The sequence below is a fragment of the Heterocephalus glaber genome, unplaced genomic scaffold (genome assembly GCF_053883595.1).
Source record: "Heterocephalus glaber isolate CG9 unplaced genomic scaffold, H.glaber_assembly_v1.0 deba00000768, whole genome shotgun sequence".
Classification (NCBI taxonomy): Eukaryota; Metazoa; Chordata; class Mammalia; order Rodentia; family Bathyergidae; genus Heterocephalus; species Heterocephalus glaber.
Genome location: NW_028258162.1, coordinates 6,182,341 through 6,206,603, shown reverse-complemented (window position 1 = coordinate 6,206,603; position 24,263 = coordinate 6,182,341). Strand labels below are relative to the sequence as shown.

At 35.6% G+C, this 24,263-nt stretch overlaps 1 protein-coding gene across 8 annotated transcripts in view; it reads right to left on the bottom strand.

The window, feature by feature from the left end:
* Positions 1-24,263, bottom strand: part of Malrd1 (MAM and LDL receptor class A domain containing 1) — a 725,534-nt gene that overhangs the window by 87,471 nt on the left and 613,800 nt on the right. For all 8 annotated transcript variants that reach the window (XR_015449658.1, XM_087207225.1, XM_087207223.1 and 5 more), the window contains 2 exons: positions 23,383-23,508; positions 18,487-18,553 (listed from right to left, as the gene is read on the bottom strand). Coding sequence is in view for 7 of the 8 variants with exons in the window: in XM_087207225.1 (XP_087063351.1) it covers positions 18,487-18,553; positions 23,383-23,508 (193 nt within the window). In the remaining variant the exon portion in view is untranslated. The remainder of the gene's footprint in view (positions 1-18,486; positions 18,554-23,382; positions 23,509-24,263) is intronic.

Genomic DNA, 24,263 nt, shown 5'->3' with positions numbered 1-24,263 from the left:
AAATCTTGTGTCCATTTTTCACTACAATGTTTGGGCATTCCCTGCATTTTAAAATAGTTCTTCATGTGTAAGAGACATTCATTATTTTTCTGATATGTATAATGCAAATATTTTTGTTCAGGTGGCCATTTATTTTTTGGACTTTGATTATTTTTGGTTTGTTTTCTTGCCATGAAAGGGCTTTTAAAATACCTTTTTTTTTTGGTACCAGGGATAGAACTCTGGACCTTGCACTTGTGAGGCAGGTGCTGGAACCACTGAGCTAAATCCCCAGCCCCAGCCCCCCCTCAACTAAAGTTGTAGTTAACTTTATCAATATTGTCACTGATTGCATTTGGGTTGGAGTTATATACTAAATGATTTTTTCATATATCTACATTATAGGCAAATTCACTGTGCATTTCTTCATTATATGCATGGTTTTACTTTGAACTCTGATCCACTTGAAGGGTGTGTGTGTGTGTGCATGTGGATGTGTCTATGGTGTGAGTTATTGGTCTAATTTTATTTTTTATCTAAATACCTAACTAGATGCTTCAATTCTCCCTTTAAAAAAATTCATCTAAATTCACAATTTGAAATGTCATCAATTCATTTCCTAATTTTTCATATGCCTTTGGATATTTTTCTAGACATTTTACTCTATTGTAGTCTGAAATGCCTCTAATATCTATTTATATTTCTTTACCACATTGTTTTGAAAACAAAAGCTTTTTTCAATTTATGCTACTAGGGCTACTATGATCATCATAGATTGGCTCTTTTCCAGTATTTTCTAGTAGTGTACTAGCTTTTATTCTTTATCTTCCATAACAGCTTAATGTCAAATTGTTTATTCTCACAAAGAGCTTGTAAGTTTTTGCTGAGATTGTTTGAAAATTATGGGTTAATTTGGAAAGAATTAACAACTTTATGAAGTTGAGCCAGTTACCCAGGAAAAGGAAATGTCTTTTCACTTGTTTTGGTCCATGGGGTTGCTTTTAATCACATAAGCTTGCCTTCATTTTATTACATCTATTTCTAAATTTTAACAATTCCTGCTGTTATTGTGAATAGAGCTTTCTTTTCCGTTTTTCTCCTCAAAAGTTTTGTGTGCATAACTCACATCCTTAAGTCTTACTGCATTGTTTTTATTGCTCGAATTAATTTATACCAATGATTTGCCAGAGTTTTCCATGTTTTCTACCACAATAATTTTTTTCATCTCGTGCAAAATATTTCTGCTCAAGTGGCATTGAATAAATAATAGGAAACATCAGTGAAAACAGTGACCACATTTGTTTGGTTCCTAATCTTACTGGAAGTGCCTTTTGCGACTCTCTGTTAAAAAGGCAGTATTTTGGAGTAAGAAAGATATATTGTATCATTCTAAGGAAGAACCTTTAATTAATGTCTTCTTAGAAATATTAGGAATGGACAATTAATTTTGTGAAAAATATTTTCACAACTTCAAAGATAATCACAATAGGTTTTTCTGTTTCTGTTTTAAAAGTATAATGCCAACCTAATCTGTTGCCCTCATATATTACTTGGTCATTTTCCCCAAGGGGATGAGGAGAGTTTTTAAAATCATAGCCTCTAATATTTTTACTAGGCTGTGTATTGGAATTACTGATTTAGTATTGAATTTCCAAATAACTCGACAGCTTTTTTCAATATATAAAGGTCTTTTTCCATTCCTGTAAATGTTTTCTAGGATTATAGTTTTAAGAATGACTTCTGTTCCATTGTTTTTGTTTCCTCCATAAAAAGTCCATAGTGTGCATTTTCTTTATCTTCTACTTCAACTACTTCCTCCTTGATTACTTTTACTTTATCTCATTTTTGTTCCATGGGTTATTTTCTTGCCTTCGTTCAAAATTTCTTAATATTTTTACATTTAAATATATGTTCCCTTGGGAAAGTACAATTCAATCTTTCTGTTATTTTATTGTTTTCTTGAAATAAATTAATTAGAGCAACTGATTTCTATTAATTCTTAATATTTTGTTGTCCATTTTTATACTGAAATTTTGAATTTTTCCAGTTAAGGTAGTGTGTGTGTCTTGTAAATATTTTGAAATGCTTTTATAAACAACATTTAATTAAATGATATTTAATTTGGACTTAAATTTAGTATTCTTGTATTATTTTCTTTTTTGCATCTTTTAAGGGGGAAGGGTGAGAAAATATTCCTAAGCTGAATTTTTTTGCACTGTGGCATTGTGTATATGGAAATTATATTTGTCTTTTCATTTTGTGGCTAGGGCTAAGGATTCACAGTAGTTCTGCATACTCCTAGTTTAAGGGCTCCCTCTTCTGTTTGTAGCAAAGGGTAATTTCTTTAATAAATGACATTTTTAGTGTAATTTCTTTTTGGTGTAATGAGCACATCATATTTTTACTTAACATACTTCTTGTTGCATACATACTAATTCCCTAATAGTTCATTTGGAATTGGTATGAGGCCATGAACTCATATTTCAGTAGGAGATCATATTTGAAACTAAGGATGCTTTTCCTTGACATTTTAGAACTTTTTGTTTGCACTCATTCATTCATTCTTCAGTCAGTGCAATATTCAAACAGTTCTACCAATGTCAGGTCTGTATTAGGTACTGGTAATTACAGGTTATGAAAGTATGGCCCTTATTTTCTAAGAGAAAGAGTGAACTACTCTCAAATACCGTCAGATTTTTAAGGCTAAAAATGAGGAATTAGCATTTTTACTGTTTTTTAAATTCCAGAGTGAATATATATATATATGTGTGTGTGTGTGTGTGTGTGTGCGCGTGTGTGTGTATGTGTGTATATATCTAGATATACAGATATAGATATATGTGTGTGTATATATAATGTATATTTTTTGTGATCTTAAAAAATTAAATACTCTCAAAATCTTTAACAATTTTCACCTACCACATTTTGTTTCTATGTTGTTTGGAACATAAAGATTTTTGCCTGTTGTAACTATTTAAGGTGCTTATTTAAATTTTATAATGTATATCCTTTAAGATATGCTTATACTATAATTTTGGTTTTTGTATTTGATATCTATAAGGTCACAGTCTTCATTTTTATTTGCTAAATCTCTTTATTCTTATTTTTTCAATTATTCTTATATTTATACTCCTTGCTTAAAGTTATATACATATATAATCAATTTGATAAAATTATATATATATGACATTAATAGTTCCAATATGCATGCTGTGTTTTTATTCACTTTATCTTTTTTATATTTATTTTGATGGCTAATACATTTGACTGGGTTCTTTCTACTTATTTTTGCTATGTACTTTTATCTGATGCTGCTTCTTATTTCTCTCTTTCACCCATGATGACTTAAGATTCTTTTCTTTCTTATAAGTTCTTTCTTGCTTTCCATATTAATTTGGAATTCATGTGACTTAACTTGGTCCATTTTTGAAGGAGAAACATTGATATATCAAAATAATGTATGGATTTAGCTTCCTTAGGTAAGGGACATTTTTCAATTCTTGGGTCATAGTTTGCATGTTTAGCCCTTCAAACATGTCCAGCTACAGGTATTTCTCAATTAAGGGAACAACATGATTTACCTGATGGTTTTTACTCTGGGGAATAATTATAAACTCCTAGGAACTCAATGATCATATGCAATCTCTATGCTTTGAGGTCTTACAGGTAACATCTGTATGTCATATCCAGGGGGATATTCAGACGCTTTGGTAATAGATACCCTCAGGGAATCAAAAAATTCCTGTTTTCTCAAATGGTCTGCATGGGAGATGGCCTATGATTTTCTCTCCTTGGTTCTTTGGCTACCCCCAGGTGACAAGAATCATAAATTATTAAGTATGAGCAAATAGCAACATAATTTCACCACTTTTCCAGAGTGTCCTAGAGTCATTCAAAAGCTCTGAATTATAAAGCTAAGTCTTCATTTAACTTTAAATCCAAAAAGAATACCTGTAGATAAAAAATGAACCGGATATTAAGTTTAATTAGCAAGTAACTTGACACTAGCTGAAATTGGAAATGATTTACATTGTTATTTGTATTTCATAAATATATAAAATAAGGAAGTGAGCAAGGATATGTAAAATGATGAATAATGTAAGAGTGTTTGTCCAAGCTGATATTTAAGGATTAACTATTCATAAGCAGGACACTAAAGGAGTTAATTGAATTCTGACAGGAGTCTTCTGAGCCACCCTACCACTGAGCCCAGGGCCAAGGAGCAAAGCCACCCCCAAAACCAAGGAGGCACCTTCTGGGACACTGTACCACTGCCCCCTGTGTCAAGAAGCAGAGCAGCCCTCACAGCCAAGGAGGTGAGACTTGTGGGCACCAGCAGCACACCCCTGCCACTGAAATGAGAAGACATGTAAACAAGTCTCCAAACCAGGCTTCCAGATCACCTAAAGCAACCACAAAGGGAAAGGAGATGGAACAATCTGATACTCAACCACCTGGACTCCCTGAACTGGCAACAAAAGAGGATCTGGAAAAAGTGAAATAAGAATTAATTTTTCAGATAACAGCAGAGCTTGTGCCCATAGTGCAAGACATGATTAATAAATCTAGAGGGGGCACAGATAAAAAAATAGAGGAGCTAAGGAACATGATGGAATCCCAACATAGGAAACAAGTGGAATCCATAAAACAGATGCAAACAGATTTCTGGGAGATTAAAACTCCATTGAAAGTTTTCACAGCAGAAAGAACCAATGTGAGGACAGAATTTCAGATACAGAAGATGAGATTTCAATTAGTGACCAGGAAAAGAAAAATTTATTTTAAATTGTAAGGGACCACAAGAAATCAATCAGGCAGCTGCTAGATGATCCAATAAAGAATAACATAAGACTGGGTGGAGTCAATGAGGAAATGGGAGAGAGTGAAGGTGACATAAAAAAACTTCATAGAAGTGATGGCAGAAAACTTCCCAAGCAAGGGATAAAACTTGACATACAGATAAGTGAGGCATATGAGACACCAACTAGCCTTGATCAAAAAAAAATCTACATATAGGCATATAATAGGTAAGATTCCAGAAACCCAAAAGAAGAACAAAATTCTACAAGGACTGAGAGAAAAGAAACAAATCACATACAAAGGAAAGCCCATCAGAATCATATCAGACTTCTCAACACAAACCCACAAGGCAAGAAGAGCTTGGAGTGACACATTTCAAGTCCTAAAGGAAAACAGCCTCCAACCCAGATTGATGCACCCTGCAAAATTATCTTTCAAAGTTGATGGAGAAATAAGATACTTTCATGATAAAGAGCACCTGAGGAACTTCATGAATACCAAACCATTGTCAAAAAATTTTAGACAATATCCTAGGAAAAGACAATGAGGATCACTACCTCAGGAAGACCAGTAGGATGAATTCATCGGGCATGACAAGAAATTAAATGCAAAGGAAGAGAATCCAACAAAAAGAAAGTCATGACAATGATAAGTCAGTATATATCAGTTATAACCATCAAAGTTAATGGTCTTAATTCACCAATCAAGAGAAATAGACTGCCAGAATGGTTCAAGAAGTAAGATCCAACAATATGCTGCATACAAGAAACACAGTTAATTCAAAAAGAAACCCATAGACTGAAAGTTAAAGTGAGGAAAACAATACTCCATGCAACAGGAACCTGAAGAAAAAGCAGAAATAGCTATCCTCTTTGGAGATCAAGTGGATTTCAAACCCACACTGATTAAGAGAGACAAAGAAGGACACTAAATCCTTGTCAAGGGAACAATCCAAGAGGAAGAGATGACAGTCATAAATACATATGCACAAAACACTACTGTACCCAACTATATAAAACAAATACTAATGGACATTAAAAATCAAGTAAGCACTGATACAATAGTAGTGGGGGAACTCAATGTCCCACTGTCACAAATAGATAGATGAATTAGACATAAACTTAGCAACAAAATACTAGAACTGAATCAAACTCTTGAACAAATGAACTTAGCAGATGTTTACAGTGTGTTCCAACCCACAAAATCAGAATACACATTCTTTACAGCTACACATGGTTTGTTCTCCAAAATAGGCCACATACTCACTCATACAACATGTATAAGTAAGTGCAAAGGAATTGACGTTATCCCCTGTGTATTATCAGACCATACTGCAATGAAATTGGAGATCGATAGCAAAACAAACAGCAAAAATTTCATAAACACATGAAAACTGAACAACACACATCTGAATAACCAATGGGTCACAGAGGAAATTAAATAAGAAATCAGAGAATTTCTACAATTAAATGACTATGACAATACAACATATGGGAATCTATGGGACACAATGAAAGCAGTCGTAAGAAAATTTATAGCAGTGAATACACACATGAGGAAAACAGAGTGAGCTCAATTACACAACCTGATGCTGAACCCCAAGCTTCTAGAAATGCAAGAACAGGACAAACCCAAAGCTCATAAAAGGGAGGAAATTATAAAGGTCAGAGCAGAAAGCACCGCAATTGAGATTAAGGGAATAATACAAAAAAGTCAATGAAGCCAAGAGTTGGTTCTTCGAAAGAATCAACAAAATTGGCAAACCCTTAGCTAACCTTGTCAGAAAAAGGAAAGAAAAGGCCCAAATCCATGCAATTAGAAATGAAAAGGGTGAAATTACAACAGACCCAGCAGAAATCCAGAGGACCATCAATACTTACTTCCAGAACCTATACGCCAATAAGATGGACAACACAGAAGAAATGGACAGATTCTTAGATATATATGAATTACCAAAGTTGAACGAAGAACACCTAAAAATTCTCAACAACCCAATATCAAACAATGAAATTGAAAATGTAATTAAAAACTTACCAAGTAAGAAAAGCCCAGGTCCTGATGGCTTCAATGCTGAATTCCACAAGATATTTAGAGAGGAACTATTGCCACTACTGTTTAAACTCTTCAATGAAATTGAAAGGGAAGCAATACTCCTGAATTCATTTCTGGAAGCAAGGATCACCTTGATCCCCAAAGCAGAGAAAGACCCAACCAAAAAGGAGAACTATAGGCCAATCTCACTAATGAACACAGATGCAAAAATCCTTGATAAGATACTGGCAAACAGAATGCAGAAGATTATCAAGAAGATTATACACCTTGACCAAATTGGATTCATCCCAGGGATGCAGGGATGGTTCAACATATGCAAGTCAATAAATGTAATACACTATATCTATAGAGCCAAGGCAAAAATCATATGATCATCTCAATAGATGCAGAAAAAACATTTTAAAAAAATCCAACATGCATTTATGGTAAAAACTCTACAAAAAAAATCTGGAATAAATGGTCTCTACATCAATCTGATAAAAGCCATCTAGGAAAAACCAACAAGCAATATCATACTAGTCAGAAACTGAAATCCTTCATGGTAAAATCAGGAATAAGACAAGGATGTCCACTATCACCACTCTTGTTGAATATAGTTCTGGAAACATTAGCCATAGCAATTAGACAAGAGAAAGAAATAAAAGGAATAAAGATAGGAAATGAAGAAGTCAAATTGTCATTATTTGCAGATGACATAATACTCTATATAGAACACCCTAAGAACTCCACCAAAAGTCTTCTAAACTTAATAACCAAATTAGTAAAGTAGCTGGATACAAGGTCAACACACAAAAATCAATAGCTTTCCTCTACTTGAACAACAGACTCACTGAGAGACAAACAGGGCAAACAAGGCCAGGGATTTAGCTCAGTGGTTCCACCACATGCCTTCCAGGCACAAGGTCCTGAGTTCGATCCCCACTACCAAAAAAGAAAAAGAAAGAAAGAAATAGGGCAAACAATTCCTTTCACAATAGCATCCAAAAAAATGAAATACCTAGGAATCAACCTAACAAAAGAAATCAAAGACCTCTTCTCTGAAAACTATAGCACTCTGAATAAAGAGATTGAAGATGATATCAGAAAAGGGAAAGACATCCCTTGCTCCTGGGTAGGAAGAATCAACATAGTGAAAATGGCCATACTTCCAAAAGTGCTATATAGATTCAATGCAATCCCAACTGAAATTCCAGCAGCATACTTCAAAGACCTTGAAAAAACAATCCAAAAATTCATTTGGAACAAGAAGAGACCCAGAATAGCAAAAGCAATTCTAGGTAACAGAGACATGGCAGGGGGTATCACAACCCCCAACATGAAACTATACTACAAAGTTACTGTGACAAAAACAGCATGGTACTGGCAAAGAAACAGACCTGAGGACCAATGGAACAGATTACAAGATGCAGAAACAACTCCAGACACACTCAGCCACCTCGTCTTTGACAAAGGAGCCAAACACTCACTGGAGGAAAGATAGCCTCTTTAATAAATGGTCCTGGAAAAATTGGGTTTCAACTTTCAAAAGATTAAAACTAGACCTATATCTCTCATCATGCACAAACTAAAATCTAAATGCAATAAAGATCTAAATATTAAAACAGAAACACTAAACAGGCTGGAAGAGAGGTTGGAAAGAACTCTTGAAAACATTGGTGTAAGAAAAGATTTTATGAACAAAACCTCAGTTTCCTGTGAACTAGCAAAATCAACAAGTGGGATCGCTTCTTGCTACAAAACTTCTGCACAGCAAGAGAAACCACCAACAGTGTGAGGAGACAACCCACAATGTAGGAAAAAATTTTCACCAGCTGTCCCTCAGACAAAGTTCTACTATCTAGAATATATAAAGAATGTAAAAAAACCAGACCTCTCAAATTTAAAGACCCTTTCCACAAATGGGCATCTGAAATGAACATACATTTCTCAGACAAAGAAGTAGAAATAGCAAATAAACATATGAAAAAATGTTCAACCTCACTGGTCATTCGAGAGATGCAAATGAAAACAATACTGAGATTCCACCTCAGAATGGCTGCTATTATGAAATCAATTAATAACAAATTCTGGCAGGGCTGTGGGGAAAGAGGAACACTGCTCGTGGGAGTGTAGACTGGTGCGACCACTTTGGAAATCAGTATGGAGATACCTCAAAGAACTAGGACTAGAAGTCCCATTTGACCCAGCTATTCCCCTGCTAGGTATCTCCCCCAAAGAATTACAAGAATCATACCACCGTGATATATGTGCACCCATGTTCTTAGCAGCATAGTTTATAATAGCTAAAACTTGGAAACAGCCCAAATGCCCATCAACCAGAGACTGGATAAAGAAAATGTGGTTTTTTAAAAATAAAATGGAGTAGTACTCAGCCATAAAAAATGATAAATTAGAGACATCTATAGCTAAATGGATGCATATTGAAGCCATACTCTTTAGTGAAATAAATAGGACACACATGTGTAAATACCAAATAGTTTCCCTAGCATGAGAAACTGAAAGTGTAAATAAGGACTAAAATGTATAATAGATAATATGAAATAGGAAGAAAGGGGCAAAGGAGAAGGTGAAGTTAGAGGGGTGGGGGAAAGGAAAAAAGGGAATGGAATTAATATGAGAAAAAGAAAAAATGGAAACAATGTCTTTGTAAATAGGGAGCGATGGAATAGTTGAAGGGAGGGCAGGGTAATGGGAAAAAAAAAAAAGAACCAAGAGAGATTATGTAAAGGTGCAAATTTCCAAAGATGAATGTTATTATATTGTATACCTAAAATGTACCAATAAAATTAATTTTAAAACAGTCTGACAAATCCATACATTGAATATTGTATTCTACACAGTATAAAGAAGAATGTTATGACTATCATTCCTGCAATATCTTTAAGGATCAGGCACTGTTTATAGTGATTTACATGCGAACCTCACAACTACCTCATGATGTTGGTACTATTATTTTCTTCATTTTACTGGAAAAGCAACGAAAATACAGCAAATTTAGGAACTCAGTACCACCCAGGCTGTGAGGGCTGATCTAGAACTACTTATACTGACATGGTAGAACATTCATGGTATTTCATAAAGACAAAAATCCAAATGATACACAAAATATAAATAATATGTCTGTCAGACTCATGTGCTTATACATGTGCATGTGTTTGTGAAGGGAAAGAAACTTCTCAATGGATACAAGATAAGCCATACTACTACAGAGTAAGACTCAGGAGTTAGAAAGTTTTGCTTTTTGTTTGATACACAGCTGTTTGGTTTTACAAAATGTATTATAATGAGCATACATCTCTTTTTCGGTGGACAATAAGAAACAAAATTTGAATAAGGAGACTAGCCTTTACTAATATGGAAAAAGTTGTCAAGTCATTTTTTTCATGCCTTCATTATAGATAGCACTAACTGTAAGTACTTGTTTATAAGGAGGGTCATTAGCTTTGTTGTTCTTTGAAAAGTATAATTTGCTATCAAACATAATGTATGAGAATATTTTATTGAGTTCCTTGGTAGTAATTTCCTTCGACATTTTGCTGTATTGATCCCTCTTCTTAGTTCCAATCTTTGTCTCAACCCTTTATCATCTCTTCTCCCCCACCTCAGTTTTCTCATGTGAGAGAAATAAATTTAGTACTTCACCATCTGGATTTCAATCACTAAGTTTATTTACTGATAAGTGAGCCTGCTGCCAAGAATGCCAAGGTCTTTGCTTGCTCAGCTGAAACTGTCTAAAGTCTGGGAGCTTTCTAGACTAACTAAGAAGGCTAGAGAGGACAAAACCACAAACTTTTTTACTGTAAACAGGTGATGTTAAATAACACCATCCATTTAGATGATATTCAGTAGATAGTTACAGCATCACCCTCAAATTCTTTCTGATTTTAGCCATTAATATTATGCATCTTGTTTTTCCATCAAGTACTAGTTTGTCATAAATTAATTTTCATGCAAACTGACACAAAAATTTATAATTTGGTTTAGATATGAAATCAATTAATGAATTCAGGAGATAAAACACATTGAAAAACTCAGTACTTCAGATTCAACAATGTGAAGGCAATGTCTAGATAAAGCTCATCATAAAGTTCTTACTTTAATTGGTAGAGGTACTAAGTATTTTAGAAATAAATACTTTGGTCAAAATATGAGTATTGACTCAGAAGGATATAAAGATTTTGATAGCTATTAATCAATGCTTTCCCAATACTTGTGTTTTGGAATGATTTGAGTAGAGGTACTAAGTATTTTAGAAATAAACACTTCTGTCAAAATATGAGTATTGATTCAGAAGGATATAAAGATTTTGATAGCTATTAATCAATGCTTGCCCAATACTTGTTTGTGTTTTGGAATGATTTGAGTATCAACTTTTCATCAGTATTCTAATAAGCAAAGTAATACAGCCAATGGTTCGCTAAATAGTCATAAATACAGTTATAATGTAAAATGCACCACTTCCGTTGGAGTCTATAAAAATATTTTGCACAATTCCCTAAAGGGTGAGAGAGAGAAAAAAGCAATCTTTGATATGCAATAGAAGTAATTCCCCAAAGAAATGAAAAAGCCTCTGTTTATTCTTGCTTTGGGTATGAAAAAGTATTCCTCATCTACACCTTAACTTTGCACATAGATATCCATTCCATAAGTCAGAAAATGCTCTTGTTTATGAATTAATTTTGTACTTTTTTGTTGGAGAAGAGAAAAATACAATTTGAAATAAAAGCAAGAAAGGAAATACAGACAGCAAATACATCTGAAGTAGGATACACACATTAGAAAGTCTTTTACCAAACTGAAAAATGAAAACAAGGAATAATAAGTATTATTAAAAAGATCCATCTGTTATTATAGAAAATGTTCTAAACCACACAAAATTATATTAAATAATTGACATTGCTTAAAAATACACTCACATCCTTTCTCTTATGCACACAGATAAAGGGAAACAGGCCAACATCTTCTGCTTTTATCTTTTTATTTTATTAAATTTATTAATTTATTGGTACATTTTAGGTATATAATACGTTTACCTTTATCATTGGGTGCTTGTACCTGAACATGATGTATCTTAGTTCTTATTTTTCCCCCATTGCTTGCGCACCCTTCAACCACTCCACCCTTCCCTATTTACATAGATTTCATTTCCATTTTTTTTTGTCTCATAATTTCTCCTTTCCCTTCTTCCCTTTCCCTTTCCCCTCCTGCCACCTCTACACCTTTGGAACTTTTCCTATTTCAAATGATCAATTATTCAATTTAATCATTTTAATCCTTATTTACACTTCCAGTTTCTCACACTAGAGAAACTATTCAGTATTTACACATCTGTGTCCTATTTTTTTCACTTAAAGAGTATGGCCTCAATATGCATCCATTTAGCTATAAATGTCTGTAGTTTCTCATTCTTTATGGCTGAGTAGTACTCCATTTTATATAAAAAAAACACATCTTCTTTATCCAGTTTCCAGTTGATGGGCACTTGGGCTGTTTCCAAGCTGTAGTTATTACAAACTGTGGCATTACAAACATAGGTGCACATATATCGCTGTGGTATGATTCTTTTAATTCTTTGGGGAAGATATGCAGTAGGGGAATAGCTGGGTCAAATGGGACCTGTAGTCCTAGTTCTTTGAGGTATCTCCATATTGATTTCCAGAGTGCACCAGGCTACACTCCCACCAACAATGGAGAAGGGATCCTTTCTCTCCATACCCCTGCCAGAATTTGTCATTGGTTGATATCATGATAGCAGCCATTCTTTCTGGGGTGAGGTGGAATCTCAGTGTTGTTTTCATCCGCATCTCTTGAATGACCAGTGATGTTGAACATTTTTTCATATATTTATTTGCTGCTTTTCTTTGTCTGAGAAATGTCTGTTCATTTCAGATGCCTATTATTGAATTGGGTCTTTAAATTTGGGAGGTCTTATATTTTTAAGTTCTTTATAGATTCTAGATAGTAGACCTTTGTCTGAGGTACAGCTGCTAAACATTTCTTCCCACATTGTAGGTTGTCTATTAGCTCTGGTGGTGGTTTCTCTTGCAGTGCAGAAGCTTTTTAAGTTGATGAGATACCAGTTGTTGATTCTTTGTGCTAGCTCCTGTGCTACTGAGGATTTGTTCATAAAGTCTTTTCCTATGCCAATGTCATTGAGAGTTCTACCTAACTTATCTTCCAGCAAGTTTAGTGTTTCTGTCTTAACATTTAGATCTTTAATCCACTTCGATCTTAGTTTAGTGCATGGTGATAGGTATGGGTCTAGTTTTAATCTTTGACAGGTAGACATCCAGTTTTTCCAACACCATTTATTAAATAGGCTATCTTTCCTCCAATCAGGATGGTTGGCTCCATTGTCAAAGACGAGGTGGCTGAGTATGTCTGGAGTTGTTTCTGCATCTTCTAATCTATTCCACTGATCCTCCAGTCTGTTTCTTTGCCAGTACCATGCTGTTTTTATCACAGTAGCTTTGTAGTAGTTTCAAACTGGGGATTGTGATACCCTCAGCCATGTCTCCGTTGTCTAGAATTGCTTTTGCTATTCTAGGTTTCTTCTGATTCCAAATGAATTTTTGGATTGTTTTCTCTAGTTCTGTGAAGTATATTGTTGGAATTTCAATGGGCATTGCATTAAATCTATATAGTAGTTTTGAAAGTATGGCCATTTTCACTATATTGGTTCTTCCTACCCAGGAACAAGAGATGTCTTTCCCTTTTCTGATATCCTCTTCAATCTCCTTCTTCAGAGTGCTGTAGTTTTCTGTGTAGAGATCTTTTGCTCCATTTGTTAGGTTGATTCCTAGATATTTCATTTTTTTAGATGCTATTGTAAAAGGAATTATTTCCCAAATTTCTCTCTCAATGAGTCTGCTATTCACGTACAAGAAGGCTATTTTTTTTTGAGTGCTGAGCTTGCATCCAGCCACTCTACTGAATCTGTCAATTAGGTCTAGAAGACTTTTGATCAAGTTTTTTGGGTCTTCTATGTAAAATATCATATCATCAGCAAATTATGACAGTTTAACTTCTTCCTTTCCTATCTTTATTCCTTTTATTTCTTTCTCTTTTCTAATTGTTATGCCTAATGTTTCCAGAACAATATTGAACAGGAGTGGTGATAGTGGGTATCCTTGTCTTATTCCTGATTTTAGAGTGAAAGTTTTCAATTTTTGACCATTTAATATGATGTTGGCTGTTGGTTTTTCATAGATAGGCTTAAACAGGTTGAGATAAAGACCTTCAATTCCAATTTTCTGTAGGATTTTTATCATGAATGGGTGTTGGATTTTGTTGAATGCCTTTTTTGCATCAATTGAGATGATCATATGGTTTGTGTCCTTGACTCTGTTAATATAGTGTATTACATTTAGTGGTTTATGGATGGTGAACCATCCTTGCATCCCTGGGATAAATCCAACTTGGTCAGGGTGTATGATCTTCTTGATGACACTCTGTATTCTGTTTGCCAATATCTTTTTGAGGATTTTTGCATCTATCTTCATTAGGGAGATTTTGGTCTGTAGTTCTGTTTGGGTTGGGTCCTTGCCTGATTTTGGAATCAAAGTAACACTTGCTTCCAGGAATGAATTTGGAAAACTTGCTTCCCTTTCAATTTCCTTGATGAGTTTAAAGAGTAATGGCATTAGTTCTTCTTTAAATGTCTTGTAGAATTCAGCAGTGAAGCCATCAGGACCTGGGCTTTTCTTTGCTGGTAAATTTTTTATTACATTTTCAATTTCACTCATTGTTATTGGGGTGTTTAGAATTTTGATATCTTTTTCATTTAACTTTGGCAATTTATATGTATCTGGGAATCTGTCCATTTCATCTGTGTTTTCCATTTTATTAGAGTACAGTTTCTCAAAGTAGGTATTGATGATCCTCTGGATTTCTGCTGGGTCTGTTGTGACTTCACCTTTTCCATTTTTAATTGCATGGATTTGAGCCTTTTCTTTCCAATTTTTGTTAAGATTGGCTAAAGGTTTATCAATTTTATTTATTATTTCAAAAAACCAACTCTTTGATTCATTAATTTTTTGTATCATTTTTAGTCTCCATTGCATTGATTTCTGCTTGGATCTTTATAATTTCCTTTCTTGTACGAGCTTTGGCTTTGTTATGTTCTTTTTTTTCTAGGAGCTTGAGGTTCTGCATTAGGTTATTTAACTGAGTTCTCTCTGTTGTCCTAATATGGGCATTCACTTCTATGAATTTCCCACATAGAACTACTTTCATTGTGTCCCACAGATTCCTGGGTGTTGTACTGGCATTATCATTTACTTGTAGAAACCATCTAATTTCTTCTTTAATTTCCTCTGTCACCCATTGGTTGTTCAGGAGGGTGTTATTCAATATCCATGTGTTTGTGGGAGTTTTGTGGTTTCCTATGTTATTGACCTCCAATTTTATTGCACTATGGTCTGATGATATACAGGTGATAACTTCAAGTCTTTTACATTTACTTAGACATGTCCTATGAGGTAGCATGTGTTCTATTTTGGAAAATGTCCGGTGTGCAGCTGAAAAGAATGTGTATTCTGATTTTGTGGGGTGGAACACTCTCTAAACATCTATTAAGTCCATTTGTTCAATAGCTTGGTTCAGTTCTAGAATTTCATTGTTATTTTCTTTCTAGATGATCTGTCTATTTGTGATAGAGGGGTGTTGAGGTCCCCCACTATAATTGTATTAGTGCTTATTTGCTTTTTCATGTCCATTAATATTTGTTTTGCATAGGTGGGGGCATTCATATTTGGTGCACAAATATTTAGGATTGTCATCTCTTCCTCTTGGATTGTTCCTTTCACAAGGATGTAGTGACCATCTTTGTCTCTTTTAGTTTTTGTTTGAAGCCTACTTTGTCTGAAATAAGATCGCTACCCTTGCTTTTTTCTGGGTTCCTGTGGCGTGAAGAACTGTTTTCCATCCTTTTACTTTCAGTCTATGAATTTCTTTTTGAGTTATGTATGTTTCTTGTATACAGAATGTGGCTAGTTTTGCTTCTTAATCCATTCTGCCAGTCTATTTCTTTTGGTTGGTGAATTGAGGCCATTAACATTGATAGTTATAATTGAGACATATTGACTCATTCTTGCCATGATGTTTTACTGTTGTTGGCTCTTTTATTTATTTTTCCCCCTTTCCCTTTAGGGTCTTACCTTGCGTGGTGTCTTCTCTCTGTTGGGCCTCATGGAGTTGTGACCTTCATTTTCTTTTTCTAGGCTATTGCTTAAAATTGTTTGGAGTGCTGGTTTGGTGTTCATGAAATTTCTCAGGTGCTCTTTGTTGTGAAAGTATCTAATTTCCCCATCAATTTTGAAAGATAATTTTGCTGGATACAACAGTCTAGATTGGAAATTATTTTCTTTTAGGGCTTGAAATACTTCACTCCAGGCTATCCTTGATTTGAGGCTTTGTGTTGAGAAATCTGGCGTGATTCTGATGGGCTTTTCTTTGTGGGTGATTTGTTTCTTTTCTCTAACTGCCTGTAGGATTTTGTTCTTCTGTTGGGTTTCTGGGATCTTGACTATTATATGTTCAGGTGTAGATATTTTTTGGTCATGGTAGTTGGAGTTCTACGTGCCTCACTTATCTGTATGTCCAATTCTCTACCTCTGTCTGGGAAGTTTTCCACTATTACTTCTGTGAACAGTTTTTTTTAAGGTTAACTGTACTTTCTCCTGTTTTTTCATGGACTCCTATCAGTCTTATGTTATTCTTCTTTGCTTCATCTAGCAGCTGTTGGATTGATATCTCATGGTCCCTTACTATCTTTAAGAAATGTCTGTTTTCATGGTCCTTAACTGCAATCCTGTCTTCTATATCTGATATTGTCTTCAGATTCTCTGAGTCTGCTCTGCATGCTTTCAATGGAGTTTTTAATCTCCTGAACATCTGTTTGAATCTTTTTCATGGATTCCCTTTCTTTCTTATGTTGGGCGATCATGCCTTCCATTTATTTATTATGCTGGGCATTCATGGCTTCCAGCATGTTTCTGATCTCATCTATTTTCTTATCTGTTTCTGTTCTAGAGCCTCTAATCATGTCTTTCACTCTGCTCACCATTTCTGTAGTTATCTAGGAGATTATTTCTGCTTTGAATTTTTCTAGAGCTTCATGCTCTAGAGCCTCATCTGTTTTGTTACTTCCTGTGCTATCAGTTCAGGGTGTCCAGACGGTTGATTGTCAGAGTTTTCCACCTCATTTCCCCCAGAATTTGTCCTTTGTGGCATGGAAGCCTGTGTTTGTGCCTTGCTTAAATGTCTTCTCATTTTTGTTTTTGGTACTGTCCTTGGTTTAATTCCTGGGTTGATATTTCAAAATTGCTTAATGTAGGTATCTTTCTTGTTTGTGTTTAAAACCCTTGTGGAATGATTGCTTTTCAGAGGTGTCTTTCAGATATAGCTTGTGTTTAGGTTTTGAGACTCTAATGACTCTGAGGCTATTTTATTTTCCTTATACCAGGAAGGAAAACTGATTAGATCAATCACAACATGTTAGCCCAAATGATACAATCTGCAATACAATCAGCATCAAGTATATCTTAGAAAATGACAATTGTGGTAGTTATTAATCTATCACATTTAACTGTGTGAATTAAATCAAAACTGAGGACCAACCCAACATATGTTTATAGTGAATAAACTCTTCAATACAGCAACTTTACCCTTTGGGATTGGGAGTTAGAAGGAGTTGGGGAGGGAGGGACAGGTAGAAAGATCAGGAATGATTAGCAGTGAGGCCAGAATACACAGGAAGATCACACAATCTCTAAGAAATTGTTAAAGGCAAGAGGAAAAGGCAGAATGAAAGAACATAGGTATGAACAGAACCACATAACAGCAATAGGGAGGCTAGATACTTTTTTTACTTTCCTTTGAAACTAATGATAATCAACAGAAGGAAAAAGAGAAGAAGAAAAAAAAATAAAGGAGAAATCTGAATTCAGTCCAGGAAGGAAAAAATAGGGATATGAAGAGCAATGTGGGGCAGCAAGAGAATGAGAGAGAGAAAGAGAGAGAGAGAGAGAGAGAGAAAATAAAAGAAAGAAAAGTAAAAATTTGAAAAGAGTAGAAAAAAGTAAAAATTAAGAATTAAAAATAAGAGAAAGAAATTTTTTTTTCTTTTTTGCAAATAGCAAAAAATAAAAATGATGGGCCTCCTTCAGGGTATGTTTCCGCTGTCGCAGTAGGCAATGTAGGCAGCTGTGTGCATATACAAGTCAATGAATCTCAGCAAGCCAGTAGCAGACCAAGTATGGTGGTCTGGTGTGCCTTTATTGTAGAGATTCTCTTTACTTTTCTGCTGAGCTTCAGTTTTCATCGAGGAGCCTGAGAGGCCCTCTTTCTGTTACTAACTTCTGCTCTATCTTGTCTCACTCAGGACAAGGGCCTTTATAATCCCCTGTGCCTCTGTAGTGTGGAAATAGGTAGCAGAAGAGCCAGGAGGCCAGAGGCAGGGGGGCGCCCAAGGGGAGAGCTGGATGGGGCAGGGGCTCCAAGCTGCACCTGGGACCTCACCGTGGTGTGGCTGGGGCCTGAAACACAGCCAGGAGCTTCCTACTTTTATCTGGATTGATGTTTTATTATATCAGTTTCAAGAAAATAAGTAACCTAGAACAATACTTGTTTATGAAAAATAGTAATGTTCCTTACCGACACATAGGACCGTTTTTCTCCACCACACAAATGCCACCATTTCTGCAATAACTTACTGGACACTCTGAAAAGCAGCAGCACAAAGACAACAGTTAATTATAAATACTACTTGGAGAGAGGAGAACATAGTACTGTTAGTTATTGCATTCGACCCAATCTTCGAAAGAAAATGGCTTCTCAGTTGCTCAAAGCAGAATTCTTCTAGGCTATTTTCCTTACCACACAATCTCCTCAGTGAATCTTGTTGTCTTGAATGGACTCATGTTCTCAGCATGCCTAAGTGAGTCACTACAAAAGACTTTCTTCTCTATGGGATTACTTACAATTAACTTACTTAACTTACTTAGAACCCAGCTGCATGATATATTAAGGATTGTATTTGTTCTGTGGCTTTGTTTTAGTAAAAAAAGATTTATTCAAAGCTAACTCTGAGGATATTTGTGACTATCCTGAATTTTTTTTGCTTGCTGAAACATTTCTTTGACTCCACACAATCGTCAACTAAATCATGGCAGCTTAATGTTTTGCATTGATGACCTTTTTTTTTTTCCCAAACTGAGCTACATTCCCACATCTTTTTATTTACTTACTTATTTAGTTACTAGTTAGTTTTTATTCATTTTTGAGAAAGGGTCTTGCTAAATCAGTGAGTTCAAAGGAAGGCTGGTTTTGAACTTGCAATCCTGTCTCAGCCTCTCAGTGCACCGTATTTTTCTGATCAACTAAATCACTTGTATGCAGGTGTATGTCCTATCCTACCTCTGTGTCTGCAACATGTGTCGGCATAGTTCAAGTTTGTCCTGGGCCCCACTATTTCATTATTTGTTCCACTCTTCAGTTCTTGTTCAGCATGAACATTTATTTTCAAAAGTGGTTTACTGATATGTTAAAAGAACTAAGTATTTTCACATAGCTTTTACCATGGAATTGATGAGCACTTTGAACTCTTCATGCCAGCTGCATCTACACTGCCTCTTGTCTCCTCCTTATGTATCCCTGATCCACTAAGACCTGCTGATTTTCCTGATTACTTATTGCTGGACTTGTTCCTCCTGGCCCTTTAAAGATCTGCTTTCCTGCAGAATACCATTCTCCCTTGTCAGTCTATTGCCATTTGAATACTTGATGAAAACTTTCACTGCCTTTAATTTTTAATACAACAAATTTATTCAAGCACACCTATTAAATGTCTGACACTGAGCCAGGCACCAGAAATATAGTAATTAATAATACAGACAGCCTTACATGGTTGGTAAGGCTGCTGGTACTGGAGGCAAGTAGCCTAAACTGGAATTCAGCTCAATTTATGAGCTGTGTAATGCTGCGGAAGGCAGTTTATCTCTTTGGGCCTCAGACTCCTCTCTGTAAAACAGGGTTAAAGATAGCACCTGTCTCCTAGGCTTGCAGAGACTGCTAGAATGTCTAGCTCCTAGTGTGTGATCCCAAAATTATGACTTCCAAAGGATACTCATGTGTGGTCCCTGGGAGACCACACAACACCTTTCAGACTCACAGAGAATGGAAAAATTCTGAAAGGAATTAAACTACTGCATGAAAACAACCTCTCTGGGATGGACATACCATGGTGAGGGGAACTGTTAGGGGAGCTCCCAAGTCAAGTTTGGGGATGAAGACAACACTTTTGTGAGGAGAGTCAGGCAGGCATTTATTTGGCAGCGATTTGTGTGTATAAAGATTAGCGTGAAGGAGTTAAGGCCTGAGAAGAGAGGAGGGTATGGCTGAGGAACTGCAGAAGCCTGCCCAGCTGGGTGGGCACCGAGATTCAGAAAGGCTAGGTGTGTGAGAAGCTGAGTGAGAGACTGTCCTGTCGGTGCTTCCCACTGAGAAAGAGAATTCCGGCTGCGGGGCGTCAGGTCAACAGAAAGCTCAAGACTAAAATTTAGGAGCCCAGGGAAGAGTCCTTCATAACAATCTGAGGAGAAATATGCTGGTTCAGGAATGAAAAGAGTAGGCTAGGCTGGGGGTGAGAGTTAGAATAATTTAAGCGATATTTTAATGTCAGAGTTGAAACATCTTGGTGATTATGTGGAAGAATCAAAGCAGATGCTCCAATTTCTGGCTGAGAAACATATTTTGATTCCCTTTCCCCTTCTTCTTCTCTTTTCCTCTTCCTCTCTATCATTAGTCAGGACCAGCAGCATCACTTTCGGAAGGCTCTGGATCCAAAGAGCCTGACAATATTTTTCTCCTTCCTCCCCAAATGATGGCAGATATTCTATATTCATCCTCATTTTGCAGAGGAAGAAGAGCCCGAGACTTCAAGCAGTTAATAAAACTTTCTTCATAGCAAAGAAACCTCCAAACTAGAATGAAATCCTGGTTATCTAACTCCTGTTCCTTTCAGTAAGAAAATATTACATGATTTCCTATTTAATACAGTGTTTCTATAACAGCTTTCATAACTTGATACTATGGGCTTGGGAATCTCTTTGAATTATGTGGCATCTATTCATGGTCACAGATAAATATACATCTGCATAATAGTCTGTGTATAATTTGCAGAGATGCATGAATTGTAGGAGTCTACCAGAAAGGCTTGTATAGCAAATCAACTCTCTAATGAGTAGAGAGTATTTTCTTTGTCTAGAAATCTCAGCATATAGAATATAAGAGAGATCAAGACTCAGAAACTTGAAATAAACTTGCCTGAGAAGTTTCTGTATACTGGGTTTTTTTAATAAACCCTTCTGAAACTTCAATGAGCTACCTGTTGTCATCAGCAGTATATATTACATATATAAAATTATATTTATAAGACACCACCCTACAATTTTATATCTTTAGTGCTTTTTATCTAATTCTCTTTCCAGTGGATGATCATCATAATTATAGCATCACTTTAGCATAAACTTTATTAACCTTTTACTGCTGCAATTAGCTAGGCAAACATATCCAGTTTACATTCAGTCTTGACAATTCTGGTCAATAATCTTCAGTTTCATATGCAACCAAAACTTTAAAATAATAAACCTTTCCAATGTAACTTAGGATTCATTGAATATACTTAACCCACCTGAACCTGATGTTGTTGTTAATGACTTAAACCCTGAGGTAGGGGAAGCCAGATGCTGGCCACCTGTTTGGTGACCACTATGGGGATCATGGGATGCCATAAGGATTGGGTTCATAAAACTTCATGAAATGCTGACCTTAAAGGAAGATGATGTTGGGAAAACCCCAGAAATATATAATGTACATCAATAACCTTTAGCATGGCTCATTCTTAAAGGCATTTTTCAATACAGAACCATTGCCTTCATCATATGTGACTGGCAAGCCAAAAAATATAAAATGTAAATAGAGAAAAATAATACCGATTTTTTTCTGAAAACTGTGTTTCACTAGATTTTTATTTTAGTCTCATGTAATAGCAAATATGATTTGTACTTTGTTAGAGGGTTGTAAGGGACTGATGCCCAACTGAAATAGACAAGGCAGCACAAATGTGTTCTCTACTTTTACCTATGGTTTTTCTATCACTTGGTATGAATGACAAGTCTTGTTTTTCTGACCCTATTATTAAAGCTAGATAATGTCAAAACAGACAGTAAATGGTACAATTTGTGCTCCTAAAAAACCATTCCAGGGAAAATATCACCTTTATGTAAATGAAAGGATGTGGATACTGTTTTTTGATAGTTTCAAATAAAAGAACTATAGGCTGGGGATTTAGCCGCCTGCTGTGCAAGTGCAAGGACCCGAGTTCGATCCCCGGTACCAAATAAAGAAAGAAAGAAAGAAAGAAAGAAAGAAAGAAAGAAAGAAAGAGAGAAAGAGAGAAAGAGAGAAAGAGAGAAAGAGAAAGAGAGAAAGAACTATAGCATTTAGAGCTTTCTTACTCCTCATAAAGAGAGCAATAAGATATCTTTTTGGATACTTTATTTGAAGTCTAAGTATGCCTAATAGAGAAGTCACGCCAAAGAGGATTGTTTATGCACAACACCTTTGCATATTTTATGGGACCACATCTCTCCACTGCTTCATATCCTATTGTATTCATAAACTCAGCAGTGTGTTAATACTCACTTCCAGTAATATTAAAAAGTGTGGTTTTTTTGGACTATGATTTGATTCTAATATCCTGCTTTTGTCATTTATACTGTTTGCCTCTCTTAAAAGAGAGATTCTTAGATCTAACAAAATATTTCCAATTTATTTAAAAAATGATTGAATGCATATCTTTTATTATTGATTCATATTATCTGTAAGTTGTGACAAGATTATTTTGCCTATGTATCTATTATTTTATATATCTCCTGTATGAAATAAAAATTCAGTCACTTGGCAGAGATGTTAACAATGAGTTATACTAAATTATAGAATTTTCAATATAGGTATAAAAACTGGTATACTTTAACAGCTCTTATAGTGTATAAATGCTCACAGGTGAGAGGAGAAAGAGATGTTTAAAAGTTAATCTAAAATTTAATAAGCTTACTTCAAAAAGCATGACTAGACCATGCAAATAGGAAGGTCTTATGAAGAAGTAGGAAAATTACAATTTCTTAAAACTATAATTTAAAAAGTTAATAGCATTAGATTGCTTAGGGTTTCCTTATTATAGAAACAAAGCAATTTCCATAAATTATTAATAATCTGAAATTAAGTTACATTAAATTACAATTGCATATTGTTTTTTCTGTATTTTGCAACCATTGCATGGAATAAACCTAAGTCCATTATATTATGTATTTATAAATGTTTTTAAATACAATGATTAATGGCAACATTCTTCTTGCCCCCAGATCAATAATAGAAATTCAATTATCCCTTTATTGCCCAATGTAGAAAGTGAACTTCTAATATTTTGACTGTCTATGGGTTAACTTACTGGTGCCTACTGCAAAGAATACTGGAGAGGAACTGGAGTACCTGAGCAGCTGGATTCATCAAGATGGAAATCCACACAGTTGGCAAAACCATCACAGCGCTGGTGAACAGGGATGCAGCTGGCAGATGAGGGGCACACCAGGGCTCCATCCAAACAGCTCTGATTGGCTGAAAAATGAACAATGATCATGGTTGGAAACATGTCTCTTTTTTCCCAATGAATTTCTCATAATTAAATAAGATACTTTATTGCACAATTGTTTATTTTTCATAGTCCTATATGAAAATAATATTGCATGAAGACAATTTTAATTAACTGGAAAATTTCTGCAAAATCATCGTCAATAATAAATTGAGTCTTTTGTGAGAAAATGCACGCACCTTTAGAGCATAATGCTACATGAAGTAAATCAGACACACAAACTTAATTGTTGCATGGTTTCTCTTATATGAGAAACCCATTCTGGGCCTTCTGTCACAGACCCATTGGCGTCCTGATAAGGCCTTGCTCAGGACACTGCAGTGAGCTCCAGACCTTCGACTAAATCCTTTGGTCTCCAGTGTGCACAGACTCTTTGCACTCTTCCCCATCCGACTCTGTGGGTGGCCATTCTCTCTCCTTGCTAGAACACAAGCTCTATGAAAGCAAGAACTTTCATTCCTGGGGGACCCCTCGGCAGGCTAATGGGCGAGCAGCTAGGTGCATGGGCGCCTGCACTACAACACCCCACCCCCACCCCCGCCTCTGGCCTGGCTGTGCCGCTACTGGTTCCACACTACAGAGGCACAGCGGGGCATAAAGAACATTGTCCAGAGGTGCAGAAGTGAACAACACAGAGAGGCCCTCTCTCAGGCTCCCTGATGAAAACTGAAGCCCACTCGAAAAGTAAAGAGAATCTCTGCAAGAAAGGCACACCAGACCA